Source organism: Chiloscyllium plagiosum, unplaced genomic scaffold, assembly GCF_037043375.1.
Source record: "Chiloscyllium plagiosum isolate Xiang-an unplaced genomic scaffold, Cpla_swu_hap1 HiC_scaffold_30, whole genome shotgun sequence".
Lineage (NCBI taxonomy): Eukaryota > Metazoa > Chordata > Chondrichthyes > Orectolobiformes > Hemiscylliidae > Chiloscyllium > Chiloscyllium plagiosum.
Window position 1 is genome coordinate 54,065,584 of NW_028270168.1, and position 18,608 is coordinate 54,084,191.

Consider the following 18,608-nt stretch of genomic DNA (forward strand, 5'->3'; position numbering starts at 1 on the left):
CAGTTCTTTTCGCTTTAAAACAAGGTGTCAAGTTAACAATTTGCTCATTCCAGTTTTGTTTTTTCATCTGTGGATTCAAATCACAGCAGAAGTCCCTAATTTGTTAGGAGAGATCCAAGGTGAGATTCCCAATTTTTTTTAGTTTCACAGGTAATATCCCAAAACATTAAGTTCCTGGAGAGATGAACTTGCTCCCCTTCTGTATTTACCCACCCTGTCAGTTAATTGCCTCAGGGTTAACTTTTCAGAGAACACCTCTGGGACACCCGGACCAACCAACCCAACCACCCTGTGGCTCAACATTTCAATTCCCCCTCCCACTCCACCTGATATGCAGGTCTTTGGACTCCTCCATCGCCAGACCACAACAAAACGACGGTAGGAGGAAGAGCGCCTCATCTTCCGCCTAGGAACCCTCCAACCACAAGGGATGAACTCGGATTTCACCAGTTTCCTCATTTCCCCTCCCCCCACCCTGTCTCAGTCAAATCCATCGAATTCAGCACCGCCTTCCTAACCTGCAATCTTCTTCCCGACCTCTCCGCCCCCACCCCAGTCTGACCTATCACCCTCACCTTGACCTCTTTCCACCTATCACATTTCTGACGCCCCTCCCCCAAGTCCCTCCTCCCTACCTTTTATCTTAGCCTGCTGGACAAACTTTCCCCATTCCTGAAGAAGGGCTTATGCCCGAAACGTCGATTCTCCTGTTCCCTGGATGCTTCCTGACCTGCTGCGCTTTTCCAGCAACACACTTTCAGCTCAGGGTTAACTTAGAAGAATCCCCTTGTAGATACCTTTCTCCCAGACCCAAATGAATCTATGTTTTAAAAGTAACCCAATTAACAAAAAGAATGGGTTTATTAATTACTAAATAAACTGAATTGCTAAATTAATTTCAAATGTCTAAATACCAAAAGAAACAATTGTGTAACACACAAACATGCAGTAGAAATAAGAGGTGAGTTCAAAAAGATAAAAGGTATTTAAAAATGCAGATCAATTTCTGAATTATTCATGACGAGCAGATAAGTCAGTGTTGCAGCTCTTATTGGACGACATTGGTAGATATTATTGAACTTGACAGTTGAGCATTTGATTTTAAGATTCTTTGTTTGCACTCAGCTGAATTTCTATTGTTCTGATTCTTTTCAACATTGACTGAGTGAGAGAGATCTTTTCCTTTTAACTTTGCCTGTAGTGTGGGGGTATTTAAAATGGATGGTCTCAAAGCTGCAGCCCTCTCAGCACTGTAGTTCATATGTAGGATGCCCAGTCAATAAAACAAACAGACTGGTGGTACAGTTGTACTTGAAACTTTTTCTGATTATAATGAGCCCTTTTTGCAGGTCTGAGGATTACAGATGTAAAGAGGAATTTGAGATATTACTCTGTCTAAAAAATTAAAACTTGTCCAAATGGAGGGCGTTATAATTATGAAGAATGTAATAAGATGATTGTTAGGATATGGATATGGCTGAGCTGACATTTAATGCTGGAGAAAGTAGTTACTCACTGCAAGGTTCCTAGCCTCTTGTAGGTACAGTATTTATATGGCAGATGCAGTTCAATTTAATACTAAACTTCAATGCTAGGGTCCAGGATGTTGATTGTGGAGGATTCAACAATTGTAGGATTCAACCAATGAATATTAAAGCTCATAGACAGTTGCCTGAGGGTGGAATCGAACCCAGGTCACTGGTGCTATGAGGCAGCGGTGCTAATCACTGAGCCCTGAAGATAGTGTTGACAGAGAACAGAGTGTCATTGTGACAGTGTGCTGACATTCCAGCAGACCCAAAGTTATATAATTTCAATCCTATAAGTGTGTACAGAACTTTTTCTTGATAACTGATGCACTGGGTGTTATTGATTTTAAAAAAAAATTAATTTGTGGGATGTGGATGTCACTGCCTGGCCGCTGTATTGCCAGTCCCTAGTTGCCCTTGAGAAAATTATGATAAGCTGCCTTCTTGAACCACTGCAGTCCACTTGTGGGTTGATCCACAATGCCATTTGGTAGGGAAATCAAGAATTTTGACCCTGCAACAATGAAGGAACAGCGATATATTTCCAAGCAAGGATGGTGAGTCGCTTGGAGGGGAACTTGCAAATGGTGATGTTCCCTTTGTCCTTCTAGATGCAAGTGGTCATGGGGTTGGAAGGTGCTGTCTGAGGTTCTTCAGTGAATGTCTGCAGTGCATCTTGTCAGTGGTTGAGGGGTTGATGCTTGTGGATGTGGTACCAATCAAGTAGGCTGCTTTGTCATGGATGATGTCAAGCGTCTAGAGTATTGTTGTAGCTGCACAGATCTAGGCAAGTGGGGGAGTACTCCATCACATTCCTGAATTGTGCCTTGGACAGGTGGACTTGGTGGACAAGCTTTGGGGAGTCAGGAGGTGAGTTGCTCATAGTATTCCGAGCCTCTGACCTGCTCTTATAGCCACTGTTTATGTGGCGAGTCCAGTGGAGTTTCTGGTCAATGGTGACTACCAGGATGTTGGTAACGCGGTAGTCAATTATTGTAGCACCATTGAATGTCAAGGAGCGGTGGTTAGATTGTTTTTTTTAATTGGTGATGGTAATAATCTGGCATTTGTGTGGCAATATTACTTGCCACTTGTCAGCCCAAGCTTGGGTATTGTCCAGATTTTGTTGTATTTGAGAAGAGTCTGCTTCAGTATCTGATGAGTTGCAAATAGTGCTAAACACTGTGCAATTTTTGGTGAACTCCCACTTCTGACCTTATGATGGAGGGAAGGTCATTGATGAAGCAGCTGAAAATGGTTGGGCCTAGGACACCACCCTGAGGAACTCTTGCAGCGATGTCCTGGAGTTGAAGTGTTCTCGTTATAAATTAGTTTATTTTTCTCACTGTTTCTGTTGTTTTATGAACATGTCAGTTACCATATTGACAAATAATTATTGAAAGTACTGAAAGTTATCCTTTTGCATCAGTGAATGGGGTCTGTACTCAGTCACATGAAACATAAGAAATAGGAGTAGGAGTAAGCTATTCAGCCATCAAGCCTTCTCTGACATTCAATTAGATCATGGTTAATCTTTAGCGTTTCCTACATTGTCCCCAAATCCCTTGATTGCTTTAAAATCCATAAATGCATCAATGTCAGACATGAATATACTCAATGATTAATCCTGCACAGCCCTCTGGTATGGAGGATTCCAAAGATTTGCCACCCTCTTCATTTCAATACAAAATGACATACCCACTTCTGAGGCTGTATTTCCTGATCTTACGCCTCTAGCCCAAGGACAACATCTATTCTACATTTGTTTTGTCAAGTCTTGCATGTATTCTATATGTTTCAATGAGATCATTCTTCTAAACTGTAAAGAATGTAGACTTGTCTTCTCAATCACTGCTCATAGGGCAATCCCCCAATATCAGCCTGCCATGCTGAAAATTAGTTCTATATTTCTATTCTCTGTTTTCTGTCCATTAACTAATTTTCAATCCACATTGCAATATTAAGACAATATCTCAAACCTTTGTTTAATAACCTGTTATGTGGGACCATAAAGAAAGCCAAACACACAGTATGAACTCGTTCCCCATTATCTATTCTGCTAGATACGTCCTTAAAAAGTTCCAGCAGCTTTGCCAAACATAGTTTCCATTTCATGTTGACTCTGCCCAACTCTACCGTTGTTTTTCTTTCGGTGTCAATTGTAGATTTTATCATTTCTCTAATTTTGATGTCCGGATAGCAAGTCTACAATTCCCCCTTTTTCTCTCCCCTCCCTTCTTAAAAAGTGGGCTTACATTTGCTTCCTTAGAATCTGCAGGAGCCTTTCCAGATTCTATTGAAATCAATGGATCCAAAGAGATTTATCAATTTGCGATCGATTAAGTTCTCTAGTACTACATTTTTACTAATAATTTCCTTCAGTCCCACATTCTCACTAATCCCTTGGTTACCAACTGCTTATAACAGCTTTTTATATACCTTCCTCTATGAACACAGATTCAAAGTATTTGATTAACATTTCTGTGATTTACTCAATCCCTGTAATAAATTCTCCTGTCTCTGTCTGTAATGGATCCACACTTCCCTTTGCCTATTTTTCCTTTTCACATACTTATAGAAGTTTGTTTTAATGTTCCTGACTTGTTTACTTTCACATTGTACTTTTCCCTTTCTGCATCAGTTTAGTTTTGGGCCCTCCTTTGCTAAATTCGTGCTATTGTCTTATCACAGACCATTTTTCTGCAATGAAACACTCAAATTTGCTCTCATGGTTCAGGTACTCGTATGGCTCTCTGCTGAGTTAATAATCATGAATCCAACTGAAAAATCCAGAAACTGTGGGGGAAAAACAAAGGGAACATGCTGGTGTGGAATGTTCTAGGTATTATTGAAATATTTAATACCAGTTCAAGCTAAAGATTAACCATGACCTTGTTGAATCTAGTTTAATGCCAGTTCTCTAGGTCTCTCAGCTCGTAAACTTGGTTCCTCTTGTTCAAATTATAGGTCAAACTATAGCTATCAAGTAATCTGAAAGCACCTGCTGATGCATTTCCCAAATGTTTTTTTCACTTTCTTCTCCTTGTAGGATTCTGAAATTTCTTGTAGCAAAGAGAAAATTTAAAGAGACTTTGCGACCTTATGACGTAAAAGATGTGATTGAGCAATATTCTGCTGGTCACCTGGATATGCTTGGCCGAATCAAGAGCCTCCAATCCAGGTATGTCTGTTCTCACCTCAGTCAAGGATCTGCTGCCATAGAATGGCCCTACTTTAATGGCTTGTCATGGAAAGTGATCACATGTATTAAAGCACAGCTCTTTGTGCCATGTTGGCTCCCTGCAACAATAACAATCTCTGCTTTGTCTGTAGTCCTGCAAATACTTTTCTCCTTGGGTGTTTATCCAATTTTTTTCTTGAAAGCCGTGAATGCTAGCCTCCACCACACTCATACAGTGCACTGCAGACCCTAACCATTTCATGTATGAGCAGGTTTTACCTCATATCTCAATTGCTTCTGTTGCCAATTACCTTTATTTGATTCTCGATCCATCTACCAATGGGAACTGTATCTCCCAATGTACCCAGTCAAGATCCCTCCTGATTTTGAACACCTCAATGAATTCCACTCTCAAATGTCTCTTCTCCCAATTTCAACTTATCCAGTTATTGGCATAACTGAAGTTTCTCATCCCTGAGGCCATTCTCATGAATCTTTACTGTATCCTCTCCAAAGCCAACACTCCTGTTCCCACTGACTCACAAGCAATGCTGGAATTGTCAATTGTAAGGTTTCACCGAGGCCTAGTAAACCAAGCCTTTCTGCATTAAGCCTGAAAAGGAGGCTAAATTTAGGACATGTACCTGTATAATATTAGAAGAGAGATCTTTATATTGTTTCAAATTTAAATTATTTAACATCCCATCATTAGCTGCAGCTTTGAAAAGCTTCAGCAAGGCAAAGTGAAAAACTACATTGCCCAGCACACTCATGCTGACTTCCTACATAAGGCACTCAGTGAGAAAGTTGTTTGAAATTTCTGAACGTCAATATCAATTGTTGGATAAAAGTGCACACTGCATTCACTAATTTCCAATAAACAAGGTTCAAGAGAATGGCAGTTCTGCGACAAGCCTTGGGTTCTTTTTTTATTTCTTAAGCATAATAAACCGGAAGAAATATGGAAATGGCTTTGGGTTTTGCTGACTTTGATGTTTTATTTCATTGTAGAGTTGACCAAATCATTGGGAAAGGTCAGATGCCCACAGACAAGAAGTTGCGTGAGAAAGGAGAGAAAGTCCCACCAGAACTGGAACCCTTTGATGAATTGAGCATGATGGGACGGGTGATGAAAGTGGAAAAACAGGTAATTTATTCCATGGTTGGAACATAGCATTGCACTGAACACCACAATAGTCCACTTGATACCAACTGAATCTGTGGCATGGAGAGTCTTCATTGTTCTGCAGATCAAAGGATTTCCCCCGGCCCTCAAATATGAAGACGGAAGTCTGGCCAGTTACATTTTATTATAGATGTTGCACCTTCCCCAAACCGTACCCACAATTTTCTTCAAATGTTTTGAACAACATTAATCAGAACCGTTACCAGCAGTGATAAAACAAGTATTGGGACAGAGAGTAGGTTTTTACAGGAAAAGTCCCAAAGCTTCAGGAAGTAGCAAGCAAGCTTTTATCCATCATTTTCCACTAAACTTCATGTAGCACATCTGATTATTACTAATATTCTCCATTGGTAATCTATCTAAATGTCATCCTTTTCAATTTGATGTCCACTCCTTGTTAACTGATGTTGCAGTACTGATAGAATCTCTCACTTATATGTTAAGGCATTCATTTCTATTTCTCTCATGTATATAATCAAGGAAAGAGGAGAAAACACCAATAACCTGCTCACTGATGCTGAGTTTGGGTTCCAGCAGGGCAATTCAACTCCTGACCTACTTACAGTCTTGGTTCAAACATTGACAAAAGAACTGATTTACAAAGGGGTTAGGTGAGAGTTACTGTCCTTAACATCAAGACCACATTTGACTGAATGTGGCATTAAGGACCCATAGCAAAACTATAGTCTGTAGAAATCAGAGGGAAGATTCTCCATTGTTTGCTGTCATATACAGCAGAAAGCAATGCAGTTGTGTTTTTTGCTGATCAGTCATCTTATCTCCAGGATCTTTGCACGAGTTCCCCTGGGTAGTGTTCTTAGCCCAACAATCTTCAGCTGCTTCATCAATGACTTTCCCTCCATCATAAGGTCAGAAATGGGAATGTTTGCAAATGATTACACATTGTTCAGTACCATTCATGACTCCTCAGGTACTGAAGCAGTCCATGTTCCACACCAACAAGATCTCAACCATATTCAAGCTTTGGCTGACAAGTGGCAAGTAACATCCTGAGACAACACTTTCCAAACCCACAACCACTACCATCTAGAAAGACAAGGGCAGCAGATACATGAGAACACCATCTGCAAGTTTCCCTTCGTGCCACTCACCATCCAGATTTGGAAATAAGTCGCCATTCCTTCCGTGTTGCTGGGTCAGAATGCTAGAGTTTTTTTCTCTAACAGCATTGAGGGTCCACCTACACCACATGGACTGGAGTGGTTCAGGAAGATAGCTAGCCACTGCCTTCTCAAGGGCAAATAGGGATGAGTAATAAATGCTGGCCTAGCCATCATCACTCACATCCCATAAATAAATAAAGGAGGTTTGGTAATGCAATGACAATGTCATTGGATTCAGCCATTCAGCCAGTTCAGCTTATTCCATTTTTCAATATGGTCATAGCTGATCCTCTATGTCAATGCCTTTTCCTGCTATGATGACTTAATCTCTTAAAATATATTAATTTATTTTTTGAATATACTCAGTGACCTAGCCTCCACAGCCTACTGTGGTAGCGAATTTCACAAGTTGACCACCCTCTGAGTGAAGAAATTGATCCTCATCTCAGTTCTAAATGGTCTACCCCATCTCTTGTCCCCTGGTTCTAGACTTCCGAATCAGGGAAAAGATCCTAACTGCATGTAGTCTGCCTAGCCCTTATAAAATTTTATTTGAATCAATCAAATTCCTTCACATTCTTCTAAATTACTAAATAAAACCCAGTCAAATCAACCTCTTATTGGTCAATCCTGCCATCCTTGGTATCAGGAGAAAGTGAGGACTGCAGACACTGGAGACCAGAGTTGAAAAGTGTGGTGCTGGAAAAGCGCAGCACACTTTTCAATCCTTGGTATCAGCCAAGTAACCTTCACTGCACTTCCTCTACAGCATGTATATCATTTCTTAGATAGGGAGACCAAAACTATGCACGATACTGCAGTGTGGACTCACCAAGTCCTCAAAGTAATTGCACTGAGAAACGCATATACCAGAAATCAAATGCTATTGCAGTGAAGGTCACTATACCATTTGCCTCTCTAATTGCTTGCTGCTACTGCCTGTTTACTTTCATTGTCTGATGTGCAAGGACTCCCAGATTGTATTATACTCCCACACTTTCTAATACATCACCACTTAAATAATACTGTCTTTCTGACATTCAGCATCTGTAGTCCTCACTTTCTCCTTTCTGACATTCATGCCAATGTGTGCACCTTCCCATTTTAGATTAGATTAGATTAATTACAGTGTGGAACAGGCCCTTCGGCCCAACAAGTCCACACCGACCCGCCGAAGCGCAACCCTCCCAGACCCATTCGCCTACATTTACCCCTTCACCTAACACTACGGACAATTTAGCATGGCCAATTCACCTAACCTGCACATTTTTGGATTGTGGGAGGAAACCGGAGCACCCGGAGGAAACCCACGCAGACACGGGGAGAATGTGCAAACTCCACACAGTCAGTCGCCTGAGGCAGGAATTGAACCCAGGTCTCAGGTGCTGTGAGGCAGCAGTGCTAACCACTGTGCCACCGTGCCACCCCGTGATTCACTTTATTCACTTTATATTGCATTCTATTTATCTAGATCTCCCTGAAGCTTCCTTGCATTCTTCTCACAATTCATAATCCTACCTAGTTTCATGTCATCAGCAAATTTGGAAATACTGCACTTGGTTCCCTCATCCAGATCATATCTCTACAGTAAATATCTGGGGACCCAAGCACTCACCCTTGTGGTAATCACTGCCTACCATCTGGAAAAAGATACATTTATCCCCACTCTCTGTCTCCAGTCTATTAATCAATCCTTAATGTAAGCCAATACATTTTTCCCGATGCTTTATGCTTTAATTTTGTCCTCGAGCTTCTTTTAGTGACCTTATCAAAACTTTCTTGTAATCCAGATGTACTATATCTTCCAGAAGATTGGTTAAGCATGGCCTGCCTTTCATAAACCCGTGCTAATTTTTGTCTAATTCCATTAATGCTTTCCAAATATTGTTATTACATCCTCTATAATAGACTCTAGCGTATATCCCAATTATGATGTTACTGATGGACTATATTTCTCTGTATTTTCCCTCTTTTTTTTAAATGCTGGAGTTACATTTACCACCCTCCAATCCCTAGGAACATCCCGAGGTCTGAAAAATTTGGAAGATTATGACCCTAGTTTGAGCTTTCCACGCTTATTGGAAACACCTTGCTCAGCACTAGGCTCCAACCCCAAGACCTGCCAGCTATTTACCAATTTCGACACCCCCCCTCCCCACCCAATCTACTCCTCACTGAGGATGAGCGGTCAAACCTCAGCAAAAGACTCATTTTCATTCCACTATTCCCACATCAATGAATTTCTCACACATCTAGATGTCAAGCACTTTTGCCACCACCCGTCTCCATGCCTACTTCTTCAAACATGAATCCCACCCACCCTCTGAAGACCCCTTCTCCAACAAGCTCCATCCTCCTGTGCTGGTTTCCTACCCTCCCTTGACCTCTTCATCTTCAATTGCTGTCAATCCCTCTACCCCCGACCTACTTCAACCTGTCCCTATCCAAACATGCAGCCCTCCACTCCTTCCACCCCAACACCAACCTCCTACCAATCTGACACGTCCTCCTACTACCCCTTCGATCGTGACCAACCTCTCATCACCAAACCATTATCCCCAAGGTCACCCACAATCTTATCACCTCAGGAGATCTTCCATCCACAGCCTCAAACCTCATAATTCCAATAGCCCCACACTGCCTGCTTCCATCTTCTCCCTAAAATTCATAAACCTGACTGCCGCAGTCTACCATTCATCTCTGCCTGCTCCTGCCTCACTGAACTCATCTCCATAAGACCGTAAGACATACGAGCAGAAATTAGGCCATTCAGCCAATTGAGTCTGCTCCAGCATTCAATTGTGGCTGATAAATTTCTCAACCCCATTCTCCCACTTGTTCTCAGTAACCCTTGATCCCTTTGATACTCAAGAATCTATCTATCTCAGTCTTAAATGTACTCAATGACCTGGCCTCCACAGCCTTCTGTGGCAATGAATTCCATAGATTCCCCGCTCTCTGGCTGAAGAAGTTTTTCCTTATCTCCATTCTAAAAGGTCTTCCCTTTACTCTAAGGATGTGCCCTCGAGTCCTAGTCTCTTACCAATGGAAACATCTTCCCAACATCTGCTGTTTCCAGGCCATTCAGTATTTTGTGTGTTTTAATTAGGTCCTCCTCATCCCTCAAACTCCATCAAGTGTAGAGCCAGACTCCTCAAACGTTCCTTTTCATTCCTGGGACAATTGTTGTGAACCTGCTCTGAACACACTCCAGGGCCAGTACATCCTCCTTAAGGTATGGAGCCCAAACCTGTGCACAATACTCCAAATATGGTCTGACCAGAGCCTTATAGAGTCTCAGAAGTACATCCCTGCTTTTATATTCAAGTCCTCTCAAAATAAATGCCATCATTGCATTTGCATTCCTAACTACGCACTCAACCTGCAAGTTTACCTTGAGACAATCCTGGACTAGAACTCCCAAGTCTCTTTCCAGACTTCTGAATGTTCTCCCTATTTAGAAAATACCCCATGTCTCTGTTCTTCCTACTAAAGTGTATGGCCTCACACTTTCTCACATTGTACTCTATCTGCCACTTCTTTGTCCAATTTCCTAACCTGTCCAAATCCTCCTGCAGCCTCCCTGCCTCCTCAATGCTTCCTGTCCCTCTACCTAACTTTGTTTTGTCTGCAAACTTAGCCAGAATGCCCTCAGTTCCTTCATCTAAAACATTAATGTACAAAGTGAAAAGTTATCGTCCCAACATTGAGCCTTGTGGAACACCACTTGTCACTGGCTGCCATCCTGAGAAGGACCCTTTTATCCCCACTCTGCTTTCTACCAGACAGCCCAGCTTCTATCTGTGCTAGCACCTTGCCTCTAACACCACGGCCCCTTGGCTTACTCAGTAGCCTCCTATGTGTCACCTTGAAGTCGAGGTAGATAACATCCATTGGCTCTCCTTGGTCTAACCTGCTTGTTACTTCCTCAAAGGATTCAGGCATGACCTTCCCTTGATGAAACCATGTTGACTTTGCCATTTTACCATACACTTTCAAGTATTCAGAAATCCCATACTTCACAATGGATTCCAGGATCTTACTCACGACCGAGGTGAGGCTAATCAGCCTGTAATTTTGCCTTCCTCCCTTTTTAAACAGGGGTGTCACACTAGTGATTTACCAGTCCTCTGGAACCATCCCTGATTCTAGTGATTCCTTCAAGATCACCACTAACATCTCCACTATCTCTTCAGCTTTTTCCCTTAGAACTCTGGGGTGTAGTCCATCTGGTCCAGGGTATTTAGCCATTTTCAGGTTTTCTAGCACATTCTCCTTGGTGATGGCCATCATTTTCAGCTCTGCCCCCTCACTCTCTTGAATTTTTGGGGCATTACTCATATCTTCAACCATGAAGACTAAAGCGAAGTAATTACTCAGTTCTAAGTCATTACTTTGCTCCCCACTACTATCTCTCCAGCATCATTTTCCAGTGGCCCAATATCCACTTTTGTCTCTCTTTTGCCTGTCTTTATATACCTAAAGAAACTCTTAGTCTTCCTTTATATTACTCACTAGCTTACCCTCATATTTAATCTTCTCCTTCCTTATTTCTTTTTTTGTTGCCATCTGTTGGTCTTTGTAAGCTTCCCAATCTCCTGGTTTCCCTCTGTCTTTGCCACATTATATGCTTTCTCTTTTGTTTTTGTGCTATCCCTGACTTCCCTGGTCAGCCATGGTTGCCTCATCTTCGATATCACGCTTCTTTTCCCTCGGAATGAATCTCTGCTGTGTCTCCTGAATTACTCCTAGAAACTCCTGCCACTGCTGTTCCAGTGTCTTTCCTGCTATGCTCCTCTCCCAGTCAGTTCTACCCAGCTCTACCCTTAAACCTCTGTAGTTGCCCTTATTCAGCTGTAATAGCATTACCTCTGATTCTTTCTTCTCCCTCTCAAATTGCAGAGTAAATTCAATCTTGAATTCCGTCCTGTCCTGTTTGGTCCATGAACTCCCCACTTACGTTCAGCACACCACCTACGCCATACACCTTCTCCACAACTTTCAGTTTCTCAGCCCCCAACACCTCATCTTCAGCGTGACCATCCAGTTTCTCCACACATGATGTTTAGAGGGCCTCAAGGACCTCTGTATCTTCCTCTCCCACAGACCCAACCAGTCCCCCTCCACTGACACTCATATCCGCCTGGCAGAACAGGTCCTCACCCTTAACAACTTTTCCTTTCAATCCTCCCACTTCCTACAAACCAGAAGAGTGGCCACACTTGCCCAATTAGGACCAAGCTATGCCTGTCTCTTCATAGGATGCATGGAACAGTCCATCTTCTGCAGCTACACTGACACCAAACCCACCTTTTCCTCTGCTATATCGATGATTGTATTGGTGCTGCCTCGTGCTCCCACGAGAAGCTCGAACAGTTCACCCACTTCATCCACACATTCCACCCTGACCTCAAATTCACCCGGACCATCTCTGATACCTCCCTGCTCTTCCTGGACCTCTCTGCCTCCACCTCCGCCAACCAACTCAGCACTGACATCTATTACAAGCCCAATGAGTCCCACAGCTACCTCAGTTACACCTCCTCCCACTACCCCCTGCAAAATGCGATCCCATACTCCCAATTCCTCTGCCTCAGCCATGTCTGCTCCCTGGATGAGCAGTTCCACTCAAGGCCATCCTAGACGTCCACCTACTTCAACGACCGTAATTTTCCCTCACTCACGACCAACACTACCCTCAGCTGCATCTCCTCCATTTCTTGCACCTCTGACCTCACACAAAATCCTCCCAGCCACAACAAGGGAAGAGTCCCTCTGGTCTTCACATTGCAACCCATTCATCTCCGAAGTCCAACACATCATCCTCCGCCACTTCTGCCACCTGCAGTTGGACCCTACCACCAAAATGATATTTCTCTCCACCCTATCCACTTTTCGCAGGGATCTCTCTCTCCGCACTCCCTAATTAGGTCCACAGTCCCCACCAACCCCTCCCCTACACCTGGAACCTTCCCCTGCAGCCGCAGGGGATGCAAAACCTGCCCCCACATCTCCCCTCTCACCTCTGTCCAAAGCCACAAGAATCATTCCAAATCCGGCAAAGATTCACGTCCATGTCCTCTAATCTGATTTATTGCATCCGTTGCTCCCAATGTGGTCTCCTCTACATCGGAGAGACCGAGCGCAAACTCAGAGTGGTTCAGGGAACATTTATGGTTCGTACACTCCAATCAAGCTCATCTCCAGTCGCCATCCATTTCAATTCCCAGTCCCACTCCCCCGACAACATGCCCTTCTTGGGTGTTGTCCATCGTCAACACAAGCCCACATGCACACTGGAAGGAGAACATCTCATCATCTTCCTCAGGAGCTTACAACCATACAGACTCAACATAGAATTCACCAGCTTTCAAATCTCTCCAACCCCACCTCATCCCAGACCCAGGCCTCCCTCTCCACCCTGCCCCCCTTAACTTGACTGGATTTGTGCATCTTCCTTCCCACCTCTCTGCTTCATCCTTCCCACTGACCAATCACAGTCACTTCCTATCTGCACCAATAAGTGGCCATCCCACCCACCTTTCCCCCAGCCCCACCCCTCCTCCCTCTATTTATTTTGCAGCTCCCTTTCCCTCCCCAGTCCCGATAAAAGGTTCCAACCTGAAACGCTGACTCCTCCCCCTCTCCCCGATGCTGCTTGACCAGCTGTGCTTTTTCCAGCTCCACTCCTTACTCCCCCCCCCAACATCTTCTCAAAGTCTACCTTGCTAAGCCACCTCAGAATTTTGTGTGTTTTAGTAAGATCACCCCTCAGTTTTTTTAGCTCTATTGATGAAAAGCCTGACTTGTTTAGCCATTCGCAATAAGTCAGCCCCTCCATCCCAGGAATCAACCATGTCAATCTCTTTTCAATATTCCTCCAATGTCAATGTATCTTTTCTTTAAATGCAGAGACTAAACATGAACACAGCACTCAGCCTCACGCTCAGCCTTGAGCAGTTATAATAAGACTAACCCTATTTTTAAACTTCAAGCTCCAAGCAATAAAGACCAAAATTCCATTTGTCTTTTTAATTACTTGCTGCACCTGCATGCTAATGTTTTGCATTTCATGCAAAAGAACACCTAGATCCCTCTTTACCATGTTTTATTGGATTTCATTTAAATAATAATATGCCTTCTGATTCTTCCTACCAAAGTGTATGACTTAACACTTTTCTATGTTAAACTCCATCTGGCAAATTTATGCCCATTCATTCAACCTATCTTTGGCAATGATCTTTGCATCTTCACTGTCCACTAGTGTGTGTGTACCTAATCATTGGAGGATGGCAAATGTTTTTCGCCTGTTCAAGAAAGGGAATAGAGATAACACTGGGAATTACAGACCAGTCAGTCTTGTGTCGGTGGTGGGCAAAATATTGGAGAGGATCCTGAGACACAGGAAGTATGATTATTTGGAAAGCCATAGTTTAAATAGTCAGCATGGCTTTGTGAGGGGCAGGTCATGCCTCACAAGCCTGACTGAATTCTTTGAGGATGTGACAGAACACATTGGTGAAGATAGAACAGTGGATGTGATGCCCATGGATTTTAGCTAGGCGTTTGATACGGTTCCCCATGGCAGGATCATTCAGAAAATAAGGAGGCATGGGTTACAGGGAAATTTGGCTGTCTGGATACAGAATTGGCTGGCCCACAGATGACAGCAGATGGAAGTTGATGGAAAGTATTCAGTCTGGAGCTTGGTGACCAGTGGTGTTCCGCAGGGATCTGTTTGGGACCTCTGCTCTTTGTGATTTTTATAAATTACTTGGATGAGGAAGAGGAAGGATGGGTTCGTAAGTTTGCCAATGATACTAAGCTTGTAGGTTACAATGGAATATTAACAGGATGCAGAGCTGGGCTGAGAAGTGGCAGATGGAGTTCAACCTGGAAAAGTGTAAGTAATTCATTTTGGAACGTCGAATTTGAATGCAATTGACAGGGTTAAAGGCAGGATTCTTGGCAGCGTGGATGAAAAGAGGGATCTAGGGTCCCCATTCATAGGTCAATCAAAGTTGCCACCCAAGTTGATAAGGTTGTTAAGAAGATATACGGTGTGTTGACTTTCATTAGCAGGGGGATTGAGTTTAAGAGCTGTGAGATTATGCTGCAGCTCTATAAAGTCCTGATTAGACCACATTTGGAATTTTGTGTTCAGTTCTGGCCACCTCATTATAAGAAGCTTTAGAGAGGGTGCAGAGAAAATTTACCAGGATTCTGCCTGACGGGGGTGCATGTGTTATGAAGAAAGGTTGAGGCACCTAGGGCTTTTCTCATTGCAGCGAAGAAGGATGAGAGGTAACTTGATAGAGGGCTATCACAAAGGAGCATAATTTTAAGGTATTTGGAGGAAGGTTTATGGGAGATGTCAGAGGGAGGTTTTTTTTCCGCAGAGAGTGGAGGGTGCTTGGAATGCACTGCCACTTGTGGTCGTAGAGTCAGATGCATTAGGGACATTTAAGCGACTCTTGGTAGACACATTGGATGATTATAAAATGTAGAGTATGTAGGTTAGTTTAATCTTAGAGTAGGATAAAAGGTTGGCAAACATTGATGGCTGAAGGGCCTGTACTTTGCTATACTAATCTATGTCTTCTATTCTATACCCTTGCAGATTCATTCTGTCTCCATCACAGCATGCCCTCCCTCCTATTTTTGTATCCAACAAATTTGGATACGTTACACATATGTCATTCATAGTAAACAATTGAGGCTCTAGAATTGATCGTTGTGGCACTCCATTAGTAACATATTTCCACCTGAAAAAGATGCCAGAAATTGTGACTGTTTTCTGTATTTTAACTAATTCTCAATTCATAGGCATATATACCCTCAATATCGTGAGCTGCTATCTTGTACAGTAACCTTTTATTCAATAGCACCTTATTGAATGCCTTCTGCAAATCCACATATTCTGCTTGTTATTTCCTCAAAGGTCTCTATCAAATTTGTCAAATGTGATTTCTCTTTCACAAATTATGTTTTTAACTGTTTGACTGTTAATTTTTTCTAAGTGAGCAGCTATTTCTTCCTTAATAATTTTGCATTTTCCCAACAATGGATGTTAGGCAAACTAGCCTATAGTTTCCTGCTTTCTGTCTCTCGCCCTTCTTGAACAGTAATGTCACATTAGCAGTTTTCCATTTTGCTGGTACCTCCCAGAATCCAGTGAGTTCTGGAATATTTTGACAAATGGTTCCACTATTTTTTCTATTCATTTAGGGGATGGAGGCATTACTCGCTAGAGTCAAGATTAGAGTGGTGCTGGGAAAGCATAGCGGGTCAGGCAGCATCCAAGGAGCAGGAAGATTGACGTTTCAGGCAAAAGCCCTTCATCAGGAATGAGGCAGAGAGCCTCTGGGGTGGAGAGATAAATGGGAGGGGGGGGGTCGAGCAGGGGAGAAGGTAGCTACCCTTCCATTTGGTACATGGAAGGTTAATGAACCCACTCAGATCTATACTCTCTTCACTTACTGATGACGAATTAAGTCTTTGATGTCCACCATACTCGATATTTACAGACAACCTCTTGGCCTATAGCTGAGGCAATAGTGGGGCCCAATTACTGAATGCCCCCCCCCCCTTATTCTTCAGCAGAGGGACCTTACAGAGTGGTCTTTCCCTACTGTGCCTTGGCAGCAGCTGTCCCAAGCTTCAGCACATAGTCCTGGACATTGGAATGTGCCAGTTTACAACACTCACTTGGGGTTAACTCCTTCAACTGGAAGACCAGCAAGGTTTGGGCAGACAAAAGAGCTTCTTATACCGAACTGATGATCCTCCAGGCACAGTTGATATTCGTCTCGATGTGCGTTCCAGGGAACAGACCGTTGAGCACGGCATCCAGCGTCACACAGCTGTTCAGGACAAATCTCAACAAACCCCACTGCATTCCTCTCCAGATTTCCTTTGCACAGGCACATTCCAGAAGGAGGTGTGTGACAGTCTCGTCCCCTCCATAGCTGCTTCTCCCTTAAACTGAAATTCTACCATGTTGTGATCCTACTCCCAAAAGATTCTTAATTACCTCCTATTAATCCTATCTCATTATACATTACTAAATGTAAAATAGCCTGTTCCTGGACAGATTCTGTAATGGGGTAAAAACAATAACTGCAGATGCTGGAAACCAGATTCTGGATCAATGGTGCTGGAAGAGCACAGCAATTCAGGCAGCATTGAGGAGCTTCAGCAAAATCCTGATGAAGGGCTTTTGCCCAAACGTCGATTTTGCTGAAGCTCCTCGGATGCTGCCTGAACTGCTGTGCTCTTCCAGCACCATTGATCCAGATTCTGTAATGTACTGCTCTAAGAAACAATCCCTGATGCACTCTACAAATTCTTCTTCCTTGCTCCCCTTAACCACCTGACATGTCCAGTCAATATGCAAATTAAAATCATCCACGACAATTGTCTTCTGACACATCTCTATTATTTCTAGCCTTCCACTTTATCCAACATTGAGGCAATTCGTCTGGATCTGTGGATGCCTCCCACTTGTGGCCTCTTTCCCTTGTTTCCTTGTTTTGTCCAAACTGAATCTGTAACTGATCTAACACATCGATGTTACTGCACTGATACCTTCCTTTATTAACAAAGCTATACTACCTTCTTTTCTTTTTTGCTTCATCTTCCAGAACATTAAATATCTTTGAATATTGAGCTCCGAGTCTGGTCACCCTGTAACCATGTCTCTGTAATAGCTGTCAAGCTGTGTTAATTTATTTTTAATTTGTGCTTTCAACTCCTCTATCTTGTTACATCACTGTTGTGGAGTGCACCTTGATGATTTTGGGGCGGTTGAGACTCGTTGACCCTTCACTGATGTTTGAGTGTCTGTAAGGCTGTTATTGAGGGTAAAAGGGTTTCATAGTTATTTCTGATATTTTTGACATCAGATTAAGAGCCTTAGGCTTCAACTTCCACCATCATTACTCTCTCTGGTTCTAACTTCTGCTACACTCTTCTGCATATATTTTCTACCCTTTCCTGTCACAGTTTGATTATTGCTTGCCTCTTCACTACCCTGCATTTCTGCATCTTCATAGATCATTCAGATGTGCTAAGCACATACAGCAAGTAATAAGCAAGGCTGATGGAATGTTAGCCTTTATTCTGGAGGAGTAGGAAACAAGGAACTGGGAATTATGCTGCAGATGCAAATTCATAACTGAAGTTAATGTGACCAGTTCTGGGCTCACATTTTAGGAAGGGTGCAATATACATTTACCAAATTATGCCAGATCTGGGTGTTCAGAAAAGCCCTGCAAAAATTTTCCCACAGTGGGCGGCACTGCTGCCTCACAACGCCAGAGACGTGGGTTCCATTCCACCTCCAGTGACTGTGTGGAGTTTGCACATTCTCCCCATGTTCACGTGGGTTTCCTCTGGGTGCTCCAGTTTCTTCCCACAGTCCAAAAATGTGCAGGTTAGGTGAATTGGCCATGCTAAATTGCCTGTAGTGTTAGGTGAAGGGGTAAATGTAGGGGAATGGGTCTGGGTGAGTTGCGCTTCGGCAGGTCGGTGTGGACTTGTTGGGCCGAAGGGCCTGTTTCCACACTGTAAGTAATCTAATCTAATCT

General features: G+C 43.0%; 1 protein-coding gene across 1 annotated transcript in view; it reads left to right on the forward strand.

The window, feature by feature from the left end:
• kcnq4 (potassium voltage-gated channel, KQT-like subfamily, member 4) overlaps positions 1-18,608 on the forward strand; it is a 789,375-nt gene that overhangs the window by 760,870 nt on the left and 9,897 nt on the right. Inside the window, exons 12-13 of the mRNA XM_043717965.2 lie at positions 4,579-4,710; positions 5,722-5,857. Coding sequence (XP_043573900.1) covers positions 4,579-4,710; positions 5,722-5,857 — 268 coding nt within the window. The remainder of the gene's footprint in view (positions 1-4,578; positions 4,711-5,721; positions 5,858-18,608) is intronic.